We start from the raw sequence: 21910 nt of genomic DNA, 5'->3' as shown, positions 1-21910 counted from the left end.
CAGACTCAGCATCTGACCTATGGAGAGTCATGAGGAAAGGAAATTAGTACCTGGAATTCTGCCAGTGAAGTGGCAAGTTGTTCTGGTCCCTCACCAGGTAGTGCCAACCAGTTCACTGGGCGGCCCAGTTTTCTGGTTTTTGCAGGTCTGCAGGATACCACTGGAAATGGTTCCATTTCATCCTTTCCACACTCTGGCTAATCTTTGTAGATTGAATGCCACTGGCAATTTTGAATGAAGGATCAAGTCTGCAATTGATGAGACTATACAGGTGGTAACAGAAAGTCTGGCACTTGCCTCCACTGCAGTTTTGTACTGGCATCACAGGCAAGCATAGGGATATAGAAAAAATATCAGGTATTATGGAATTGCAACATTCAAGGAGTGAATGTACATTTTTAATATTTAATGTATTTTTCCTCTTGTGAGTGAATCTCCCATAATCTTAGAAAGCAGTTAGAAGTATTACTACCTGGTTTTAGGAAACATTAATATGACTTTTTAGGCACTGAGAGAGAGAAAGCGAGAGAGAGAGAGAGAGAGAGAGAGTCACCATCTTTTATACACAGCAAACTTATTATTCAGTTTTCCTGCCTTATTCAAGACCCAGAATCTTAGGGATTCTGTTCCCTTAGCAGTTCTTGTGAACACACCTTAACCCTAATGCCAGGCATTATTGATTGGACCCAGAAGAGGACATCTGGTTGGAAATAACTCACTGATTTCCTTTCCTGGGAATCTGTAGTTTGGATCCAGTTCTAGTTAATATTATAGGAGCTTTTAGTGCTCAGCCTTCCATGTTCACTCAGAAAGAGGCTAGATCTACAAAGAGGCAAGTGATCAGAAAGATGCCAGCAAGGTACTGAGTGGTAGATACGCATATGAAGGGGGTGGGGAGAAGGAGCAAGAGAATCTGGAGACTAAAAGAGAACAGATTTGTTCTGTTAGTCTCTGTTAGTCTGGAGACTAATTTGACCCCTAACTGCCTACTTTTTGTACTTCTTGCCCCTAAATTCCATAAATTATCCTGTATGCTAGTAAAACTTATTTTGTTTGTTTGCTTCTGTGTTTCAATCTAATTTACATAAGTGTGTTACTCTCATCAAAATGATTCATAGGAGAGTATGCATACATGCAAGTAATTGAAGCATTCCTTCTAAATTACAACAGTGCCTTTCATATACTTTTTGATAATATATTTGATAAGTAGATTTTCTATGCATCTTTCAAAACATTTATTGTATACGTTTTAAAATTTTTTTAATATTTATTTTTGAGAGAGAGAGTGCAAGCAGGGGAGGGCAGAGAGAGAGGGAGACACAGAATCTGAAGTAGGCTCCAGGCTCCGAGCTGTCAGCACAGAGCCCAACGCAGGGCTTGAACTCACAAACTGTGAGATCATGACCTGAGCCAAAGTCGGATGCTCAACCAAGTCACCCAGGTGCCCCATATTGTCTACTTAACATATAGTATGTATACATATATGTATATGAAATATGTATATTCATATATATGTATGTGTGTGTGTATCCTATTTTTTAGGGAACACCATCAAAGACATTCAACTAGTAATACCACTTACGACCTGCCTATGTTGAAGAACCAACAAAAACTCCTTAGCAATATGTGACTTCGCAATATTTTGCATAGTGACTAAGAACATGGGCTCTGGTGCCAGACTGACTGAAATATTGGGAGGATTATATAAATTTATGTGCAGAACTTGTAACCATTTACCACATATATAATAACCATTCAAAACTAGTATAGCTTATTATAATGCTCATTATCATTATAACTATAGTATATAATAAGTATTCAAAGTTATTGTTTTTATCATTATTATTATCATTATTAAAAAGTTGGTTTAGTCTCTGGAGAATTTGTTAGAGGAGCATAGTCACCTTTTCAAGGACCATAAAACTTTATATTCAGAAAATAAATCAGCCAAAATCACATATAAAAGCACTAAGCTTAGAATGAAGGTTTCTTCCAGTTGGGAGCCAAATTAGTGGCAGAACATGAATTTGACGAAGGTTGGACAAACTAAGGTGTAAGTGCTGCTTAGAGGTTGCTTGGCAACTTGGCAAGAAGATATCAAACAATACCCTAAGATTCTAAACACCTTATACTGTTTCATAAAAAGTATGAAAGGACTGCTGACATCCCCTTTGGAAGAAATATGAGAGCAATGTGGGATCAAGGGTAACTGGTATGTCCAGAGGCGTGAGAAATATGAATAAGAGCTCAAGCCAAATACCTTGTTGATTATTACTCAGGCTCTATATGTGTATGGCCAAAAAAAAAGAAAAAAAACCAACTATTAGAGTGTATCCTTTTTGTTACACATCCACCTTAAATTTACTCTCTTAACTATTAGAGTAATTAAGATAACCAAGCATTATTATTTAATATGCTCCCTAAAAAGTTTAATAATGTCTTAGAACAAGTATGTGTAAACTGTTGTGTAAACGATCAGATTGTAAATACCTTACGCTTTGTGAGCCATGTTTCTTTTTTGCAACTACTCATCTTTTTATGCCATTATAGCACAGAAGCAGCCATAGACAACACATAAATGAAAAATCATGGCTGTGTTTCAATAAAGTTTTATTTACAGAAACAGGTGAAGGGCCAGATTTGGACTATGGGCTATTGTTTGCCAGTACCTGTCTTAGAAGATTTCAACTGCTTTTCCCCTACAACTTTCACTCCCAGTGAGAGTACTTAGAGACTTGCTAGGAACTTCAAAGTTGATTAATCTCTAATGATTTATAGAGCCAGAAAGTCCACACCACTAGAGCATGTATCCATAGAGGATGAAGGCAAGCATTGGAATGGTCAGCCTCAGGTCATGTCTCCATAGTGGCATGGAAGAGGAGAGGCAGGAAGTGCCATTGCTCAGATTATCAAGCATGGACTGTAACAGATAAAACAGAAATATTCCTACTAAGGTGAAACTGGAGGAAGGTGGTTGCATAGGAAAAATTCCTTGAATAAGGCTAACTAATGAAAGGAAATGTCTCAATCTTAATAAAGGACAGTCTTTGGACTGTGAACATCACAATGACAGAGAATATACCTTTCCATATATTTTAGGCCCTAACACAAAGCCTGTACTCAGAAAATGTTTGTTCAGGTGTATCCAGTCAGGTGGCAATAGGGAACCCAACCTAACCGTACCAATAGGGAATCCAGGTGGTGGTCATCATTAAACACTGCATCTATATGTGGAAGCTGTCTGGCTCAAAAGATGACAACATAAGAACAGAGTCTAGTCCTAGAAGGTACAAATACAAAAGCCAAGCAGAACTTTATGAAATAGGAAAGAAGATAGAAGGAAAAATCCAGGCACTACTCCAGGGCAGGTCAACACTGGAAGAGGAAGAGTCACTGGAATTAATGTGTCATGAGAAAATATGAGCTCTTTATGTCTATAGTACTGGATTCCCATTCTGGCTGATAAAAAGGAGACTTAAGAGAGATCCAAAGGTAATCCAACAAGGGACCTATCAGATGTGATTAGAATACTGACTTCTAAACCTACAAGAAATTCTTAGCTTCAAAACTCAGTGAAGTTGATGAAATATTATCCTAAATCAGGGAAGACTGTTGGGGAAGAATGGAGCTTACAGATGTGTTCTATGGGTGTAGCGAATATTTGGAAAGGATAGGCTGAGAGATTGAGTTATTAAAATACAGTGTAATCACTAAGATCAGGAACCTCAGAGTCAGACATCCTGGATTTAAATGTTGACTGCCACTTATTGCTCTACCCCATTTAGCTTTTACTCTTAAGCAAGTTATTAAATATATAGTATTTATTCTCAGTTTCCCTATAAAATGGGCATAAAAATAACACCTACCTCAAAAGATTGCTATAAAAACTTAATGAGGTAAATATGCAGAGTGCTTTATGTCTGGCTATACAGTAACTTTTCAATAAAGGAAAGACCTTATTAAGTAGGAAAAGAAACTATTAGGGATATGGGTTTAGCATTTCTTACATTAGCTTTTGTTAAAATGTATTTAGATTTCTCAAAGCACAAATCTGGGAGCACCAAGTCCATTTTTACATTTTCTTTTCTATTTTGGCAAGAACCAGCACTTTTGGACTTTGCAAATTTTGTCAGGATAGATTGAGAATCTCCAGCAAGTCAGAGCCCAATCTATGGTTCCAGGTGAAGTTTAGAGATTGCTCCACTGTAATGTAGACTGGCAAGTTTCCAGCTTGAAGAAAAATACATGAGCTGCAGCATTGCAAGGAAGAACTTTAATTTTTCCTAAAACTTTCTCAGAATCACCAACTCTTCTCTCCCTTATATTTTTCCTGAAACCAAGAAATAAGCCAAATATGAGACAGTTGTCCTAAGAAGGTTGTCGAAATGAATCTCCTAGGCCTGTTATGATTTTAATCTGATCCTTTGGAGGGGTCAAGAGAACGCTAATGTGACCTGGTATTCAATGTATCAGTAGATTCATCAAACAAGAGTTTTTATTTTTTAGGGTTTTCTGGGGCACAGTGACCTCTCTTCCCAAACCCTGCAAAAGACCTAATCTGGACAGAAGATAGAGGAAAACTCAGTACATGGAGAGTGTCCTCAGTCTCCCATACCTCCCTGGACATTGAGCTTCAGAGACTTACTGCAGAGAGTAATAGTATAGATGGCATATTGCCTGATGCCAAATGCCTTTTGGAGAAAATTAAAACTAGAACTCAAGGGGCGCCTGGGTGGCTCAGTCGGTTGAGTGTCTGACTTCAGCTCAAGTCACGATCTCACGGTCTGTGAGTTCGAGCCCCGCGTCGGGCTCTGGGCTGATGGCCCAGAGCCTGGAGCCTGCTTCCGATTCTGTGTCTCCCTCTCTCTCTGCTCCTCCCCTGTTCATGCTCTGTCTCTCTCTGTCTCAAAAATAAATAAACGTTAAAAAAAATTAAAAAAAAAAAACTAGAACTCAAGTGCTATGAAATCTTGTCATAAATGGCATTTTCTTTTTTCCACACTTTTCTGGATGTTTGGTTTGAGCTTCCAACAGAGCTGTTAAACATTTCAAATATGTTTTCATTGTGATTATAAGTCACTTAAATATTGTCACAAAGGTAGCTTGCAAGATGTTTTCATTCATACCAAATTTAAATACCACCTTTTCTTTCCTGAGTTGAGAGGCAAAAGGTTCAAATAAGAAAACAAAATTTTTAGTTTCTACATTCTCTTATTTGGAATGACTGAACATAAGACCCACATAGCCTCCAGACATTGCAACACTTAAATTATGCTTTCACCCAGCAGAATCAATATGGTCATTTGTCATTAAACAGTTACTCATAAGGAAAATATCAACAGCACAAGGACATTTCATTTGAATTTTCTCTTGGAACTGCTACATCAGAATCAATAGGAGTATTGCTTAAAAAATTGGTGATAAGCATAAGAGACTCTTAAAAAATGAGAACTGAGGGCTGATGGATGGTGGGAGGGAGGGGAGGGTGGGTGATGGGTATTGAAGAGGGCATCTTTTGGGATGAGCACTGGGTGTTGTATGGAAACCAATTTGACAATAAATTTCATATATTAAAAAAAAAAGAAAAAAATGGTGATATCTTGGCCCCACTCAAAACATAATTAAAATACTAGAGTTGGGACTCAGGAATCTACTCCTTGGCAAAGATTCCAGCTGATTCTTGTACACCATAAAATTTGAGAATCAATGATTTAAGGATTCAGTTCTGACATTTGATTTAATAATTAAAAAGCTTTTAAAAGATCACCATAAACTTTATAATTTATTTTGTCCATAATTTCTGGCATTTCACTGATTGTTTCATTATATTAAAATATTGTATTACTAATTTCATAAAATCAAATAAACATTTTAATCTTGAACCAAATATGCAAAATTTCAGTGTCTTTTTCTATTGGCACCATATATAGTTTTAACATGAAATTTCCAAAAAAACTAATTACATTGCTTTACACAAAGAAAAGAAGAAAAATTAATAAAAATACATGAAACTGTAATCAAGCATTGGAAAATAGGAGCCAAGGGATGCTTATCTCTCATAAAGGGAGCACAAATGAGGTAAGTCCTATAATTTCCCTGGCTTCACTTCAGTAAACTCTTCTAAGAATACAGTTCTGGGAAGAAGGACTAAAACCAATCAAGGTAGTTTTGTTGAGTTGAGGAAATAGAGATTTAACTCTTAGAAAGTTGAGGCAGGAAGAATTTTCAGGCCAGGGACCTGGAAGGAATGAGTTACACAGAGAAAGTACCTCAAAAATCTGTATAGAGGTCTACTTGGGTGTTGCTAACTTATGCAAGTTGTATAGGCATAAAGTGAAGCTCAGTGATACCAAGCAAAAAAAACAAAATGGTTACACAATTCCTGAGCTCACACAGGGGTAGAAGACATTTATCTTCCAACTAACCAGGGAGTACAATTCTCAATAAAAATTCAGGGTATTGATCAGAGACCCCAGTGAGTCGGACCTTAATAGTAATGCTACACTAGTCCTGGATAAAAAGATATTCTAAAAATTTTATAACAAAGACTAAAACTAACCTAAAAGGATCAAGTTGATTGCCCACTTACCTGCCTACCAAAATAAACAATACTTTTTTAATAAAGACGAAATTCACTCACACACACATATACATGAAAAAAAATATATATATATATGTATACACACACACACACACACACACTGTGAAAGTGAGGTATATGCAAAATGACCTCCAAAGACCAAAGGGGCTATAAGACCAGATAGATGAGAAATGATTTATTAAGAGGCCTTACAGGACAGAATCCTATCGTAGGCAACTATGAATATATCCTTGTAACTCCACCTCTCTTAAGACCTGCTTTTATAGCCCTAGAGGCTGGGAGTACAGGCGAGGGAACTAACCTCGAGGAGAATGTTTAAGAATAGGTGTACGTCAGTCACAGACATTTTTTCCTGGGCTGATCAAGGATGGTATGCCCTGAGGGTGTACTTAAAGGTGGGATTAAACAAAAGGAAAGAATATGGGAAGGTGGAGGGGATCTGTACTTAAGGTTTCAAGTCACAAAATGGTCCTCATCGTAGATTCGTCCAAGATGCTGTTAGTCTGGTTCACCCAATATGTATGAGATATATATGTATATATGTGTATATGTGTATGTATATACGTATACATATATGTATATATGTGTATGTATATGTATATATGTATATATACATATGTATATACATATATACATATATGTATATATATGTATATGTGTGTATATGTGTGTATATATATGTGTATATGTATATATATGTATATGTGTGTATATGTGTATATATATATGTATGTATATATATCATATATATAAAATCATATCACAATGGTCAGCATCTGATACAAAATTAATAGATGTGAAGACTTGGAAAAATGTCCTCTATAACCAGGAGAAAAATATATGTTTAAAAACAGAGATAGAAATGATAGAAATTAAAGAACAAAGAGTTTAAAATTGCATATATAAGATAAAAAAACAAACTGGGTAGACTTAAGTTTTTCAGTATCAAGTACAAGTTTAGTTTTATCTGTGAATTTCAAGTCATGACTATAGAAGTCATCTAAACTGAGGTGCACAGCAGAGAGAGATAAAGTGTAAAAAGTTTCAATGATTTGTAGAGCAACATCAATGGTGAAACATACCTGTAATTTGAGTATAAGGAAATACAAAAACAAAGGAGTGGGCCAAAACAATGGGAAAAAAAAAGAAAATAAATCCAGCTAATTTTTTTTTTCAAAGCAATGAAAATCCAAGGAGCTGATGAACATTAAGCAAGATAAATAGAGAAAAATCCATACCTTTGTATGCACTGGAAAACAGTGATAAAGGGAAAACTTCAAAGCAGCCAGAGAAATAAATCACAATACATATAGGAAAACAAAGATAAGAATGATCTCTGACTTTTCATCAGGGGCAGGGAAGTACATCAGTAGACAAAGTTTCTACTGACAAAGTTGCTGAAAACAGCAACAGTTATTTTTATACTTTTACATGTAGCAAAATATAAAAGGAAACTGGGACTTCTGGGTGTCTCAGTTGGTTAAGTGTCCCACTCTTGGTTTCTGCTCAGGTCATTATCTTACGGTTCCTAGGATCGAGCCCCACATCAGGCTCCATGTGGAGCCTGGTTGGATCCTCTCTGTCCCTCTGTCTCTGCCCCTACCCTGCTCACACTCCCTCTCACGTGTGCTCTCTCTCAAAATAAATATCTTTTTTTTTTTTAAGTAAAAGGAAACCAAAAACATTTTCATACAAATAGTACCTAAGTGAATTTGGTGTCTGATGTAAACCTGGATCTTCAAAAATCAATAAAGAGTGTAAAAATGTTCAAAATGGGCAAAAAACATAATTTTTTTCTCACTTTAAAAGTTCCTGAGAGGGGCGCCTGGGTGGCTCAGTCGGTTGAGCGCCGACTTCGGCTCAGGTCACGATCTCGCGGTCCGTGAGTTTGAGCCCCACATCAGGCCCCTGTGCTGACAGCTCAGAGCCCGGAGCCTGTTTCAGATTCTGTGTCTTCCTCTCTCTGACCCTCCCCCGTTCATGCTCTGTCTCTCTCCGTCTCAAAAATAAATAAACGTTAAAAAAAAAAAAAAGTTCCTGAGATTTGAGGCTATGACATAAGACTTATTAACAATGAACTGTAACATATATGGAGGTAAAACATATGGCAACCTTAGGACAAAGAAAAGGAGGGGGAAATGATATATTTTTGTAAGATTTCATACATGTGAAGCACTGTAATAATATTTGACTATAGACAATGATATATTAAAATTGTACATTGTAAATCTTAGAGCAACCACTAAAGAGCAAAACAAATATATAGCTTATAAGTCAAGAAAGGACTTAAAATTAAATAATTAAAAATAATCAGAAAAAAAGACAAAAAATGAGAAAAATGAAGAACAGAAGCAACAAATATAAAACAAATGGAATGACTCTAGACTTAAACACATCCAGCTAAAAAAATAAACATTCTATGTAACTCCAAATAAAAAGCAGGGATTGTTACACTAATAAAAAGGCAACATCCACCTATGTTCTGTTTATAAGAAATGCATGTAAAACATAGACCACATATATTTTTAAATTAAAAGGAGGAAAAACTATATACATTTTATGAATCATAATAAATTGGGAGTGGCTATTGAGTATCATAAAAGTAGACTCCAGGACAAGGAATTTGACCATTCATAAAGAATAAGGCTTAATAACAATAAAATGGTCATCAATTCATTAAGAATAAAAGCTTTATTCCAAGGAGGACATCCAGATGGCCAACCAACACATGAAAAAATGCTCAACATCACTCATCATCAGGGAAACACAAATCAAAACCACCATGAGATACCATCTCACACCTGTCAGAATGGCTCACATTAACAACTCAAGCAATAACAGATGTTGGCAAGGATGCTGAGAAAGAGGATGTCTTTTGCATTGTTGGTGGGTATGCAAGCTGGTGCAGCCACTCTGGAAAACAGTATGGAGGTTCCTCAAAAAACTAAAACTAGAACTACCCTATGACCCAGCAATTGCACTACTAGGCATTTATCCAAGGGATACAGGTGTGCTGTTTCAAAGGGACACATGCACCCCTATGTTTATAGCAGTACTACCAACAATAGCCAAAGTATGGAAAAAGTCCATGTCCATTGATGGATGAATGGATAAAGATGCGGTGTGTATATGTATATATATATATATATATATATATATATATATATATGTATCAGCAATCAAAAAGAATGAAATCTTGCCATTTGCAACTATGTGGATGGAACTGGAGGGTATTATGCTAAGTGAAATTAGAGAAAGACAGGGGCGCCTGGGTGGCTCAGTTGGTTGAGCGGCTGACTTCAGCTCAGGTCACGATCTCGCGGTCTGTGAGTTCGAGCCCTGCGTCAGGCTCAGTGCTGACAGCTCGGAGCCTGGAGCCTGTTTCCGATTCTGTGTCTCCCTCTCTCTGACCCTCCCCCGTTCATGCTCTGTCTCTCTCTGTCTCAAAAATAAATAAACGTTAAAAAAAAATTTTTTAAAAAAAAGAGAAAGACAAAAATCATATGACTTCACTCATGAGGACTTTAAGAGACAAAACAGATGAACAGAAGGAAAGGGAAACAAAAATAATATAAAAACAGGGAGGGGGACAAAACAGAGGAGACTCATAAATATGGAGAACAAACTGAGGGTTACTGGAGGGGTTGTGGGAGGGGGGATGGGCTAAATGGGTAAGGGGCACTAAGGAATCTACTCCTGAAATCACTGTTGCACTATATGCTAAATAATTTGGACGTAAGTTTTAAAAAATAAAAAAATAAAATAAAGGTGATAAAAAAGAATAAAAACTTATGTATGCAACCAGAAAAGACCCTGAATAGCCAAAGTAATGTTGAAAAAGAAAACCAAAGCTGGAGGCATCACAATTCCCAACTTCAAGCTATATTACAAAGGGTAATCATCAAGACAGTATGGTACTGGCACAAAAACAGACACATAGATCAATGGAATGAATAGAGAATCCAGAAGTGGACCCACAAATGTATGTCCAACTAATCTTTGACAAAGAAAGAATATCCAATGGAAAAGAGACAGTGTCTTCAGCAAATGGTGTTGGGAAAACCGGACAGAGACATGCAGAAAAATGAACCTGGACACTTTCTTACACCATACACAAAAATAAACTCAAAATGGATGAAAGACCTAAATGTAAGACAGGAAACAATTGTAAGACAGGAGACAATCAAAATCCTAGAGAAAAAGGCAGCAACCTCTTTGACTCTGATGCAGCAACTTTTTACTAGACATGTCTCCAGAGGCAAGGGAAACAAAAGCAAAAATGAGCTAGACTTCATCAAGATAAAAAGCTTCTGCACAGTGAAGAAAACAGTCAGTGAAACTACAAGGCAAACAACAGAATGGGAGAAGATATTTGCAAATGACATATCGAACAAAGGGTTAGTATCCAAAATCTATAAAGAACTTATCAAACTCAACACCCCAAAAAACAAATAATCTAAGGAAGAAATGGGCAAAAGACATGAACAGACACTTTTCTAAAGAAGACACCCAGATGGCTAACAGGCACATGAAAAGACACTCAACATCACTCATCATCAGGGAAATACAAATCAAAAGCACAGTGAGTTACCATCTCCCACCTGTCAGAATGGCTAAAATTAACAACTCGGGAAACAACAAATGTTGGCCAGGATGTGGAGAAAGGGAAACCCTTTTGCACTGTTGGTGGGAATGCAAACTGGTGCAGCCAGTCTGGGAAACGATATGGAGGTTTCTCAAAATATTAAAAATAAAGTTACCCTGTGATTCAGCAATTGCGCAACTAGGTATTTATCCAAAGGGTACAAAACTGATGATTCAAAGGGGCATATGCACCCCAATATTTATAGCAGCACTTTCTTTTTTTTTTTTGTTTGTTTAGTTATACATTTATTTATTTATTTTTTCAATATATGAAATGTATTGTCAAATTGGTTTCCATACAACACCCAGTGCTCATCACAAAAGGTGCCCTCCTCAATACCCATCATCCACCCTCCTCTCCCTCCCACCCCCCATCAACCTTCAGTTTGTTCTCAGTTTTTAAGAGTCTCTTATGCTTTGGCTGTCTCCCACTCTAACCTCTTTTTTTTTTTCTTTCCCCTCCCCCATGGGTTTCTGTTAAGTTTCTCGGGATCCACCTAAGAGTGAAAACATATGGTATCTGTCTTTCTCTGTATGGCTTATTTCACTTAGCATCACACTCTCCAGTTCCATCCATGTTGCTACAAAGGGCCATATTTAGTTCTTTCCATTGCCATGTAGTACTCCATTGTATATATAAACCACAATTTCTTTATCCATTCATCAGTTGATGGACATTTAGACTCTTTCCATAAATTTGGCTATTGTTGAGAGTGAGCAGCACTCTCAACAATAGCCAAATTTATGGAAAGACCCCAAATGTCCATCGACTGATGAGTAAAGAAGATGTGTAATATATACAATGGAATATTACTTGGAAATCAAAAATAATGATATCTTGGCATTTGCAACAACATGGATGGAACTAGAACGGATTCTGCTAAGCAAAATAAGTCAGAGAAAGACAACATCATATGATTTCACTCATATTTAGAATTTAAGAAACAAAATAGATGGACATAGGGTAAAGGAAGGAAGAATAACATAGAAACAGAGAGAGAGGCAAACCATAGAGACTCTTAAATACAGAGAACAGACATGGTTGCTGGAGGGGAGGAGGGGAGGGGGATGGGCTAAATGGGTGATGGGCATCAAAGAGCACTTGTAGTGGTGAGCACTGAGTGTTGTATGTAAGTGATGAATTACTAAATTCTACTCCTGAAACCATTATTACACTATATGATAACTAACTTGGATTTAAATAAAATCCTAAAAATATGTTCTTAAATTTAAAAAAAAGAACAAAAACCCTAAATGACACGTACCTAACACAGAAGCTCCAAAATTTATGAAGCAAATGCTTAACAGTTTAAAGGAAAAATAGACAGGTGTACAGTTATAGTATGGAATTTCTACACTCTTCTCAATAAAACAAGTAGACACTCAGTTCACCCACTGAGCTAATGGACATTTAGAGAACATTTCACCCAACAATAGAATATTTTTTTTCAAGTGTATACAAAACTTTACTAAGATAGACAATATGGTGTCATAAACTTATTCTTAATACATTTTGAAATTATTGAACTTACACAGAATATACTATCTTACTACTATGGAAATCAATAATAAATTTTAAAAAGGAATCTGAAAAATCCCCAAATATATGGAAATCACTTTTTGGGATGGTGGAAATGTTCTAAACATTTGACAAACACATTGCCTTATATTTTAAAGTAGGTTCATTTTTTAAATGTAAAATACACTTTTATGAATTTGATTGAATATTAACTAAAAATATACATAGAGGTGCCTGGTTGACTCAGTTAGTTGGGCATCTGACTTCAGCTCAGGTTATAATCTCACAGTTTGTGAGTTTGAGCCCTACATTGGGCTGTGCTGTCAGCACAGAGCCCACTTTAGATCCTCTCTCTCCCTCTCACTCTACCCCTCCTCTGCTCATGCGCTCGCTCGCTCTCTCTCTCTCTCAAAAATAACTATTTAAATAACTATTACTCATTTGACCTGATTTTCTTGAAAAGGTTTATTTGTACTCTACTCTCAGCTCTACCTTCAACATCTGGCTCTAATTTATTTAATGCTTGGAAGAATCCTGGAGCTACTACTTCCCCACAACATGTTGGGGTCATGCTACTAATCAGTGGAAGTCTTCTGAGGGGAATAGCCATGGAGTAAAGTAATGACCAAACAAATCTCCATGTTTTAAGGCATAAACAAAATCTCAAAACTTTTTACCATTTATCACATATTAAGCTCTTTTTTTATATTTTTCTTCTCTTTGCTTTCATTTTATCATCAATGTCTTCTACTGACACATTTTCCTATTTGGTAATCCTTTCTTCTTGTGATTTAATCTGCCATCAAAACCCATCTTCAGCTCTGAATTTCAATTATTCAGTTTTCGTTTTTAGAATTTTCATGTTATCCTTTTTTATTTTTATTATTTCTTTAAATGTTTATTTATTTATTTTGAGAGAGAGACAGAGAGTGAGCAGGGAACACACAGAGAGAGAGGGAGACAGAGAATCCCAGGCAGGCTCTGTGCTGCCAGTGAAGAACCTGACATGGGGCTTGAACCCACTCACCATGAGATCATAACTTGAGCCAAAATGAAGAGTTGGACACTTAGCCAACTGAGCCACCCAGGTGCCCTCACTTTATTCTTTTAAAAAATAAATTCCTCTCTAGTGAAATTCTTTACCTTGTCAAATGTTTCTTGAACCTATTAATTAGAGTCCTTTCAAGGTCCATGATTGTTCATTCCCCAAAATAGGTCACCTATATGTGTTTCTAATATATGTATAAACATCTTAAAAAGAGGAATCTAATTGATAGTGACAACAGATCACTGGCTGGTGGTAGCCAAGGGCAGATGGAAAGAGAGAACTGACTACAAAGAGGCATATGGATTTTTTTTTTTTTTTTTGGTGTGTGGGGCGAGAAAATGTTCTGTATCTTGATTATAGTGGTGGTTACATTTATACATTTTCTTCTGGTCTTGTCCTTTTTAGTTACTCATCTAATGATACACACTTTACATAAATATAACTGAGCTACTCATTCATACATGCATTCATTCTTGCATTTATTCCAACAATATCAAGAGATTACTATGTGCCTGTCCTTTTACTAGGGACCCAGCAATAAACAGGACAAACACAACCTCTGCCTCATAGAGCTTTATAGTCTTCTATTTCCAATAGTTTTTGGGCATCCAGGTTTTCTCACACTTTTATTTACATAAAATGCCATCCTGTTTCTATCTGTATATTCAAACTATGCACACCTATTCAAAGTCGATTTTAAATGCCATGCCTAAATGAATCCTTCCTGTGCTTGAAGCAATCCCAATCTAGTCTGAATTCTCATGTTATATTATCTGTTCTTCTAATGGTATTTGTGCAACCCATCTTGCATTATTAATGAGGTAGCCCATCTGACTAGACTTCAGATTCTTTAAGTGCAAGAATCTTATCTTACTAACTCTTCTATGTACTTCAGTATTTAGAAAAGTGCCTGAGTCATAGTAAATAGGTATTGATTAAATGAATGAATGCACAAGTATGCCATTGTAACATGTTTAAAATCATGGCCTGCATTTTAGTATTTTCTACCTAGTAATCCACCAGATTCTTCACCTCTAATTATTGAATTTGAGTCACTTCTAACCCTACCATGTCTAATTCTAGCTTGCAGCTTCTATGATACTCTATGCTCACAAACCAGATAATCAAGCTTATTAAGGACTGTGTATTAAATAAATGTAATTAGGCACTTAGGGAGGGTATAATGACTTTTCATACATTAAAGCATGGCTTGAGAGTTTGGGCTTTAAATCTAATAGCTCAGAGGGACTATTTTGTCAACATTCACATTTGGGGCTATATTTTAAAGAAGAGACAATGGTTTCCAGAAGTCTGACCTCCATAAAAATAGGCTACAGCATTGCTAGAAAAAAATCATTCCTTTTATATAAAATGGCCATTCTAACACTGGATATGTGTCCTCTCTGACAAATGAATTCTGGTGTTCAGGACTCAGAACCAGACAGCTGTCACAGCACCACTGAGGATTCCCTTAAATTGCAGCAGATGGTGCTACTTATTTGGCCATCTAATGCTATTCTGAAGTATCAGTTGGCCAACTGCTGTGGTGGAGGTATGAAAATAGGAGATTTATTTAGAGCCAGAGGATGCAAGCACAAATGTTTTGGGACTCTGAGTTTAAACTGATACAGAAAAATTGTATACAACAAATTGCCAAGCCAGATCTATTAGAGGGTGTGGCTGTAAAGCCTCATCCCTCAAATGAAACCAGTCATGGAAAATACAGCTTCTTTGGTCAGCTGTACTCTAATCTCTTCCATGCCCTTTTCTCCTGAGACACACACATGCTCATAGGCATACTCACACATGCACACAAATAGAGCACATGTATTTCTACACATACAGTTGCTAATCAGTCTGACATTTAAATTTAATGCCTCTTAGGAACCAGCTGGGTCACCTGTGGCTGGCCTGTAGAAATATGCACAGCATGTGTCAGTGGCCTACTTCAGAAGTAAGAGTCTTTCTCCGCTCCAGCTTTAAGGTAGCAGCTGCAGTCCTATGTAGCTTTTTATCAGCACACAACAATCTGGGATTTCTGCATTATAGGGATATCAAATATTCTGGTCGTGTCTTTGGCCATCTCCATAGCAGCTATGGCTCACTCCTTATCAGAATTACATCTAGTTAATGAATGCTCTGCTTACTACTGCTCAGAATACAGTTTTTTTTTAACTCTAATTTACATCATTTGAGCTTTACTGTGAACATTAGTTTTCTTAACTCTAATTTATATCATTAACTATATATAAAGCCTAAAGATAGCTTACAATAGCTATTAGGTAGAATACTAGTGCACTGTAACCTCTGTTTGTAAAGTCAATAAATTCCTACTATGTGTCTAGTGAGCTTCGTACTTGAGAAAAATGAACTAATTAAATTATGCAACTGAATGGCAATTTAAATCGGTACACTAAGTTACTGAAAAGGGGGTAACGTAAAAAGTGAAAAATATACAGAAAACTTGGAGATTATTTCCAGGCATATGTATTGGAGACCCAACATATATGTGGCACATGAATTAGAAACACCAAAATGCAGATCAAAATGGCACATAAAAATAAACCTAAATAAATAAATGGATCAGCTTTGCATCAATAAAAGTGAGACTGTCATGGATGAAAAAGCTTTTAAAACACAGAAAGAGTACCTAGCCATAAAGAAGAGGAAGACCCCCAAGATGATCAAGATCAAAGGCAACTAGGAACTCCCAGAGAAGATAGCAGAATAGGAGGACCTTGAGCTCACCTTGTCCCATGGACACACTGAGATAACAGCCACATCAGTGCAACTAACCCAGAAAGCAACTTGAAGACTGGCAGAACAGACTTTCCTGAGTTAACTGTAGAGAGGAGGCCACATCAAAAAGTGTAGGAGGGAAAGAAACGCAGTTGGGAACTAAACCCCTGGTGAGACTAACCACAAATGGGAGGGATACCACAAGGATAGAGAAGTGGGAGGATCAGATCCCACACCAGGCACTCCAGGCATGGGGGACTACACTGGGAACATTTGGCTTTGAAAACCAGTGAGGCTTAACCATGAGTATTTACAATCTTCAGGGCTTAACTTGGGTACTTTAAAAATCAGGAGGCTTAGCTCTGAGAGAGTCACAGAAAACTGAGCCCCTTTCCTTAAAGAGCCAGCATAACAAATAACCTGGCCGAGATACAGCATAGAAGTAGCAGTTTGTGGCCTGGGGTATACTGAAGATGACTTATTTACTAATCTCAGAATGTGCACTGGAGGGGCAGGAAAATTTGGGAGACCTCTCCAAGAACAAAAGTGTTGGTGGGAACCATTTCTCTGGTGCCAGCCTCTCCCCCCAACCCCCATCCTAAATAGCTGGATACTTGCAGGAACCAGCAAGACTATTCTCCACCTATCTTCATAACATTGCATGCCTCACCTCCATGCTCTCCCATGGATGTGCCCCATCCAACATGACCCACTTGGAAGGCATACCTCCAAAGCAGCTCCTGTCTCCACATACCCAGCAAACAACTCCAGCAGGGACCTGAGCCACTCCAAAGTGATTCCTGCCCCTAGGAAAGGGGAAGAGAACCATAAATATGAATGTGCCTGTAGTCCCAGCAACTGAACCTTTAACTGGCAGCACAGAGAGTGCCCTGCTGATCAGTCCCAGACGGGGTCCATGCATCTGATATAGCCCACCACAGAAAGCCTCTCAGAAGACAAGGCACACAGAGTGCCTTGAAAGTTTGTGTGACTACAGCCCCATGAGATGGGTTAAGGGCAGACATTTGGTGTGAGTGCTGACAATGCCCAACTACAGGGCTGTGGCAGCTCCAGACTGCCAGGGACCAAATCCTGCCCAGTGCACCCACAATAGACAAAGTGGGTCACTGCAGTCAACTGGACTGAAGGCAAATGAAGCTCAGCTATAACAGCGGGACACACACAACCTACTTGGGAGACACCCATGAAATACCTGGTTCTGGTGAACAAAGGATATTGCACAACTGGACACTGTAGGACCTCTTCTTCATAAGACCACCACTTTTAAGATCAGGACACATAACTGACTTTCCTAACACATAGGAGCAAACACAGAGAGTTAGACAAAGTGAGGGGATAGAGGAATATGTCCTAAATGAAAAAAAAAATGACAAAACCACAACAAAAGAGCTAAATGAAACAGAGATTAGCAATGTGCCTGATAGAGAATTCAAATGAATGTCATAAAGATACTCCCTGGTCTTGAGAAAAGAGTGGAGGATCTCAGACCTTCAACAAAGAGAAAATATGAAAAAGAACCAATGAGAGATGAAGAACTCTGTAATTAAAATTTGAGAATACACTACAGGGAATAAATAGTAGACTACAAGAAGCAGAAAAACATATTAATGAACTGGAAGTCAAAGTGATGGAAAGCAACAAAGCTGAACAGAAAAAAATAATAAAAAATAAAAATTGGTTGAGAGAACTCAGCAACATAACCAATCATAACATTTGCATGATAAGGCTCCCAGAAGAGAAAGAGAAAGACAACGGGGCAGAAATATTTATTTGAAGAAGTAATAGCTGAAAACTTACCTATTCTGGGGAAGAAAACAGACATCCAGATCCAGGAGGGACAGTGCGCACCCAACAAATTAACCCAAGGGGGTCCACACCAAAACAACATAATTAAAATGTCAAAAAGTAGTGATAGAACTTTAAGAGCAGCAAGAGAAAACAAAACAGTTACCACATAAGGCTCTCAGCTAATTTTTTAGCAGAAATTTTACAGGCCAGAATGGAATGGGTTGATATATTCAAAGTGCTTAAGGGAAAAGCAAAAACAAAAACATGTAACCAGCAAGGCTGGTTCCCAGCAAAGCTGTCATGCAGAACAGAAAATATAAAGTGTTTCCCAAACAAACAAAAGGTAAATAAGTTCATCACCACTAAACCAGGCTTACAAGAAATGTTAAAGGGAAATCTTGGAGTGGAAAGAAAAGGCCACAATCAGGATAAGAAAATTATTAAGGGGAAAAAAATCACAGATAAATACAAACATAAAGTAGTAGAATAATCACTTATAAAGCTAATACAGAGGTTAAAGCACAAAAGCAGTAAAAGCAATTACATCTACAAAAATCAGTCAAGAGTTCACAAAATAAAAGGATTTAATGTATGACATCATATACATAAAAAGTGGAAGTGGAGAAGTAAAACTTTAGTGCTTTTAGAAGATGTTCATATGTAAATGACCATCAACTTAATATAGACTTGTATATGCACAAAATGTTACACATGAACCTAATGGTAACCACAAATCGAAAACATAGATACACAAAAAAAAGAGGAGAAAGAAATCCAAGCATGTCGGCAAAAAAAGTTATCAAACCATAAGGGAAAAAAGCAAGAGAAGAAAAAAGGAACAGAAAAGAATTACAAAAATAACCATAAAACAAGTAACAAAAAATGGCAGTAAGCACATACCTATCGATAATTACTTTATATGTGAATGGACTAAAGAAAGCTCCAATCAAAGGCATAGGGTGACTGAATGGATAAAAATGCAGGATCCATCTGGAAGCTGCCTACAAGAGACTCACTTAAAATCTAAAGACACATGAAAAATGAAAGTGAAGGAATGGAAAAATGCTTACAATGTAAAGGGAAGCAAAAAGAAAGCTGTGGTACTAATACTTATATCAGACAAAATAGACTTTCATACAAAGACTGTAACAAGAGACAAAGAAGGACACTACCTAGTGATAAGAAGGAACAATCCAACAAGAGGACATAACAATTGTAAATATTTATGCACCCAACATGAAAACTCTTAAATACATAAAGCAACTATTAGCTTACATAAAGGATGAAATTGACAATCATACAATTATAGTAAGGGGATTTTAATAGTAATATAATGATAGTATGGAACTTTAACACCCTACTTACATCAATAGGTCATCCAGACAGAAAATCAACAAGGAAATAGTGGCATATTTGAATGACATATTGTACCAGATGGACCTAACATATATTCAGAACATTCCATTCCCAAACAGAATACACATTCTTTTCAAATGTACAGGGAACATTCTCCAGAATAGATCACGTATTAGGCCAGAATAGAATTCTCAATAAATTCCAAAAGAGTGAAATCATATTATACATCTTTTCTTACCACATGGTATGAAACTAAAACTCATAAGAAAAAAATCTGGAAATAACATGCTACTAGACAATGAATGGGTCAACAAAATAAACAAAGAGGAAATTAAAAAATACATGGAAACAAGTGAAAATGAAAACACAACAGTCCAAAATCTTTGGGATGCAGCAAAAGCTGTTCTAAGAGAGAAGATTATAACAATATATGCCTTTCTCAAGAAGAAAAATCTTAAATAAACAACCTAACTTTATACCTAAAGGAGATAGAAAAAGAACAACAAAGCCCAAATCCAGTATAAGAAAGGAAATCATAAAGATTAGAGCACAAGTAAATGATATAGAGACTAAAAAAAGCAAAAAACAAAACAAAACAAAAACAAAACAAAAACAAAAAACACAACAGAACAGATCCATGAAACCAGGAGCCAGTTCTTTGAAAATAAAATTGATAATCCTTTATCCAAATTCCTCAAGAAAAGGAGAGTACTCAAATAAATAAAGTCAGATATGAAGGAGGAGAAATAACAACCAACATCACAGAAATACAAAGGATTATAAGAGAGTAATGTGAAAAATTGTATATCAACAAACTAGACAACTTAGAAGAAATAGATAAATTCCTATGAACATAACCCTCCAAAATTAAATCATGGAGAAATAAAAAATTTGAACAGACCTATTACTGGCAATGAAATTCAACCAATAACCAAAATACTATCAATCAACAAAAGTCTAGGAGCAGATGGCTTCACAGGTGAATTACACCAAATATATAAAGAAGAATTAACATCTACCCTTCTCAAACTATTACAAAAACAGAAGAGGAAGGAAAGCTTCCAAATTCATTCTATAAGGACAGCATGACTCCGATACCAAAACCAGATAAAAATACTACCAAAAAGGAAACTATAAGCCAATATCTCTGATAAACACAGATGCAAAACTCCTTAACAAAATACTAGGAAGTTGAATCCAACAAGACATCAAAAAAAAAAAAAAATCATTCACCACAATCAGGTGAAATTTATTCCAGGGATAAAAGAGTGGTTCAGTATTCACTAATCAATCAACATGACACATCACATTAACTGGATAAAGGATAAAAACCGTATGATTATATCAATAGATTAGTGAAAAACAAAAGCATTTGATAAAGTTTAACATCTATTCCTGATAAAAACTCTCAACAAAGTAGGTTTAAAAGGAACATATCTCAATATAATAAAGATCAGATATGGAAAAATCCACAGCTAATATCATACTCATTGGTGAAAAATTGAGAGCTTTCATGTAAGATCAGGAACAAAACATGGATGTCCATTCTCACCACTTTGATTCAACATACTACTGGACATTATAGCCAGTAAAGAAAAAGAAATAAAAGATATCCTAATTGGTAAGGAAGAAACAAACTTTCACTATTTGCAGATGATATCATCCTATATGTAGAAACTCTAAAAACTCCACTAAAAAGCTGCTAGAACTGATAAATGAATTCAGTAATGTTGCAGGATACAAAATTAATGTACAGAAAGCTGTTACACTTCTGTACACTAATAATGAAGTAGTAGAAAAAGAAATTAAAAATATAATAGCATTTACAATTACACCAAAAATAATAAAACACCTAGGAATAATCCTAACCACAGAGGTTAAAGACCTGCACTCCAAAAACTGTAAAACACTGATGAAAAAAATTGAAGATGGCACAAATGGGAAGATGTTCCATGCCCCTGGATTGGAAGAACCAATATTGTTGAAATGTACATGCTACTCAAAGCAATCTACAGATTTAATACAATCCCTATTAAAATAACAATGACATTTTTCACAGAGATAAAAAAATAATACTAAAATATGTATGGAACCACAAAAGACCCTAAATGGCCAAAGCAGTCTTGAGAAAGAACAAGGCTGAAGGCATCACAAACCCAGATGTCAAGATATACTAAAAAGCTACAGTAATGCA

At 36.4% G+C, this 21910-nt stretch overlaps 1 protein-coding gene across 1 annotated transcript in view; it reads right to left on the bottom strand.

Moving 5' to 3' along the window:
- The window catches only part of LOC122241912, a 28027-nt gene extending 10554 nt beyond the window's left edge, over nt 1-17473 (bottom strand). The window contains exon 1 of the mRNA XM_042998343.1: nt 17278-17473. Coding sequence (XP_042854277.1) covers nt 17278-17473 — 196 coding nt within the window. The remainder of the gene's footprint in view (nt 1-17277) is intronic.
- Between the last annotated feature and the right edge of the window lie 4437 nt (nt 17474-21910).

The sequence above is a fragment of the Panthera tigris genome, chromosome C2 (assembly GCF_018350195.1).
Source record: "Panthera tigris isolate Pti1 chromosome C2, P.tigris_Pti1_mat1.1, whole genome shotgun sequence".
NCBI classification, from domain to species: Eukaryota; Metazoa; Chordata; class Mammalia; order Carnivora; family Felidae; genus Panthera; species Panthera tigris.
This window is presented reverse-complemented; position numbering and strand designations above follow the sequence as displayed.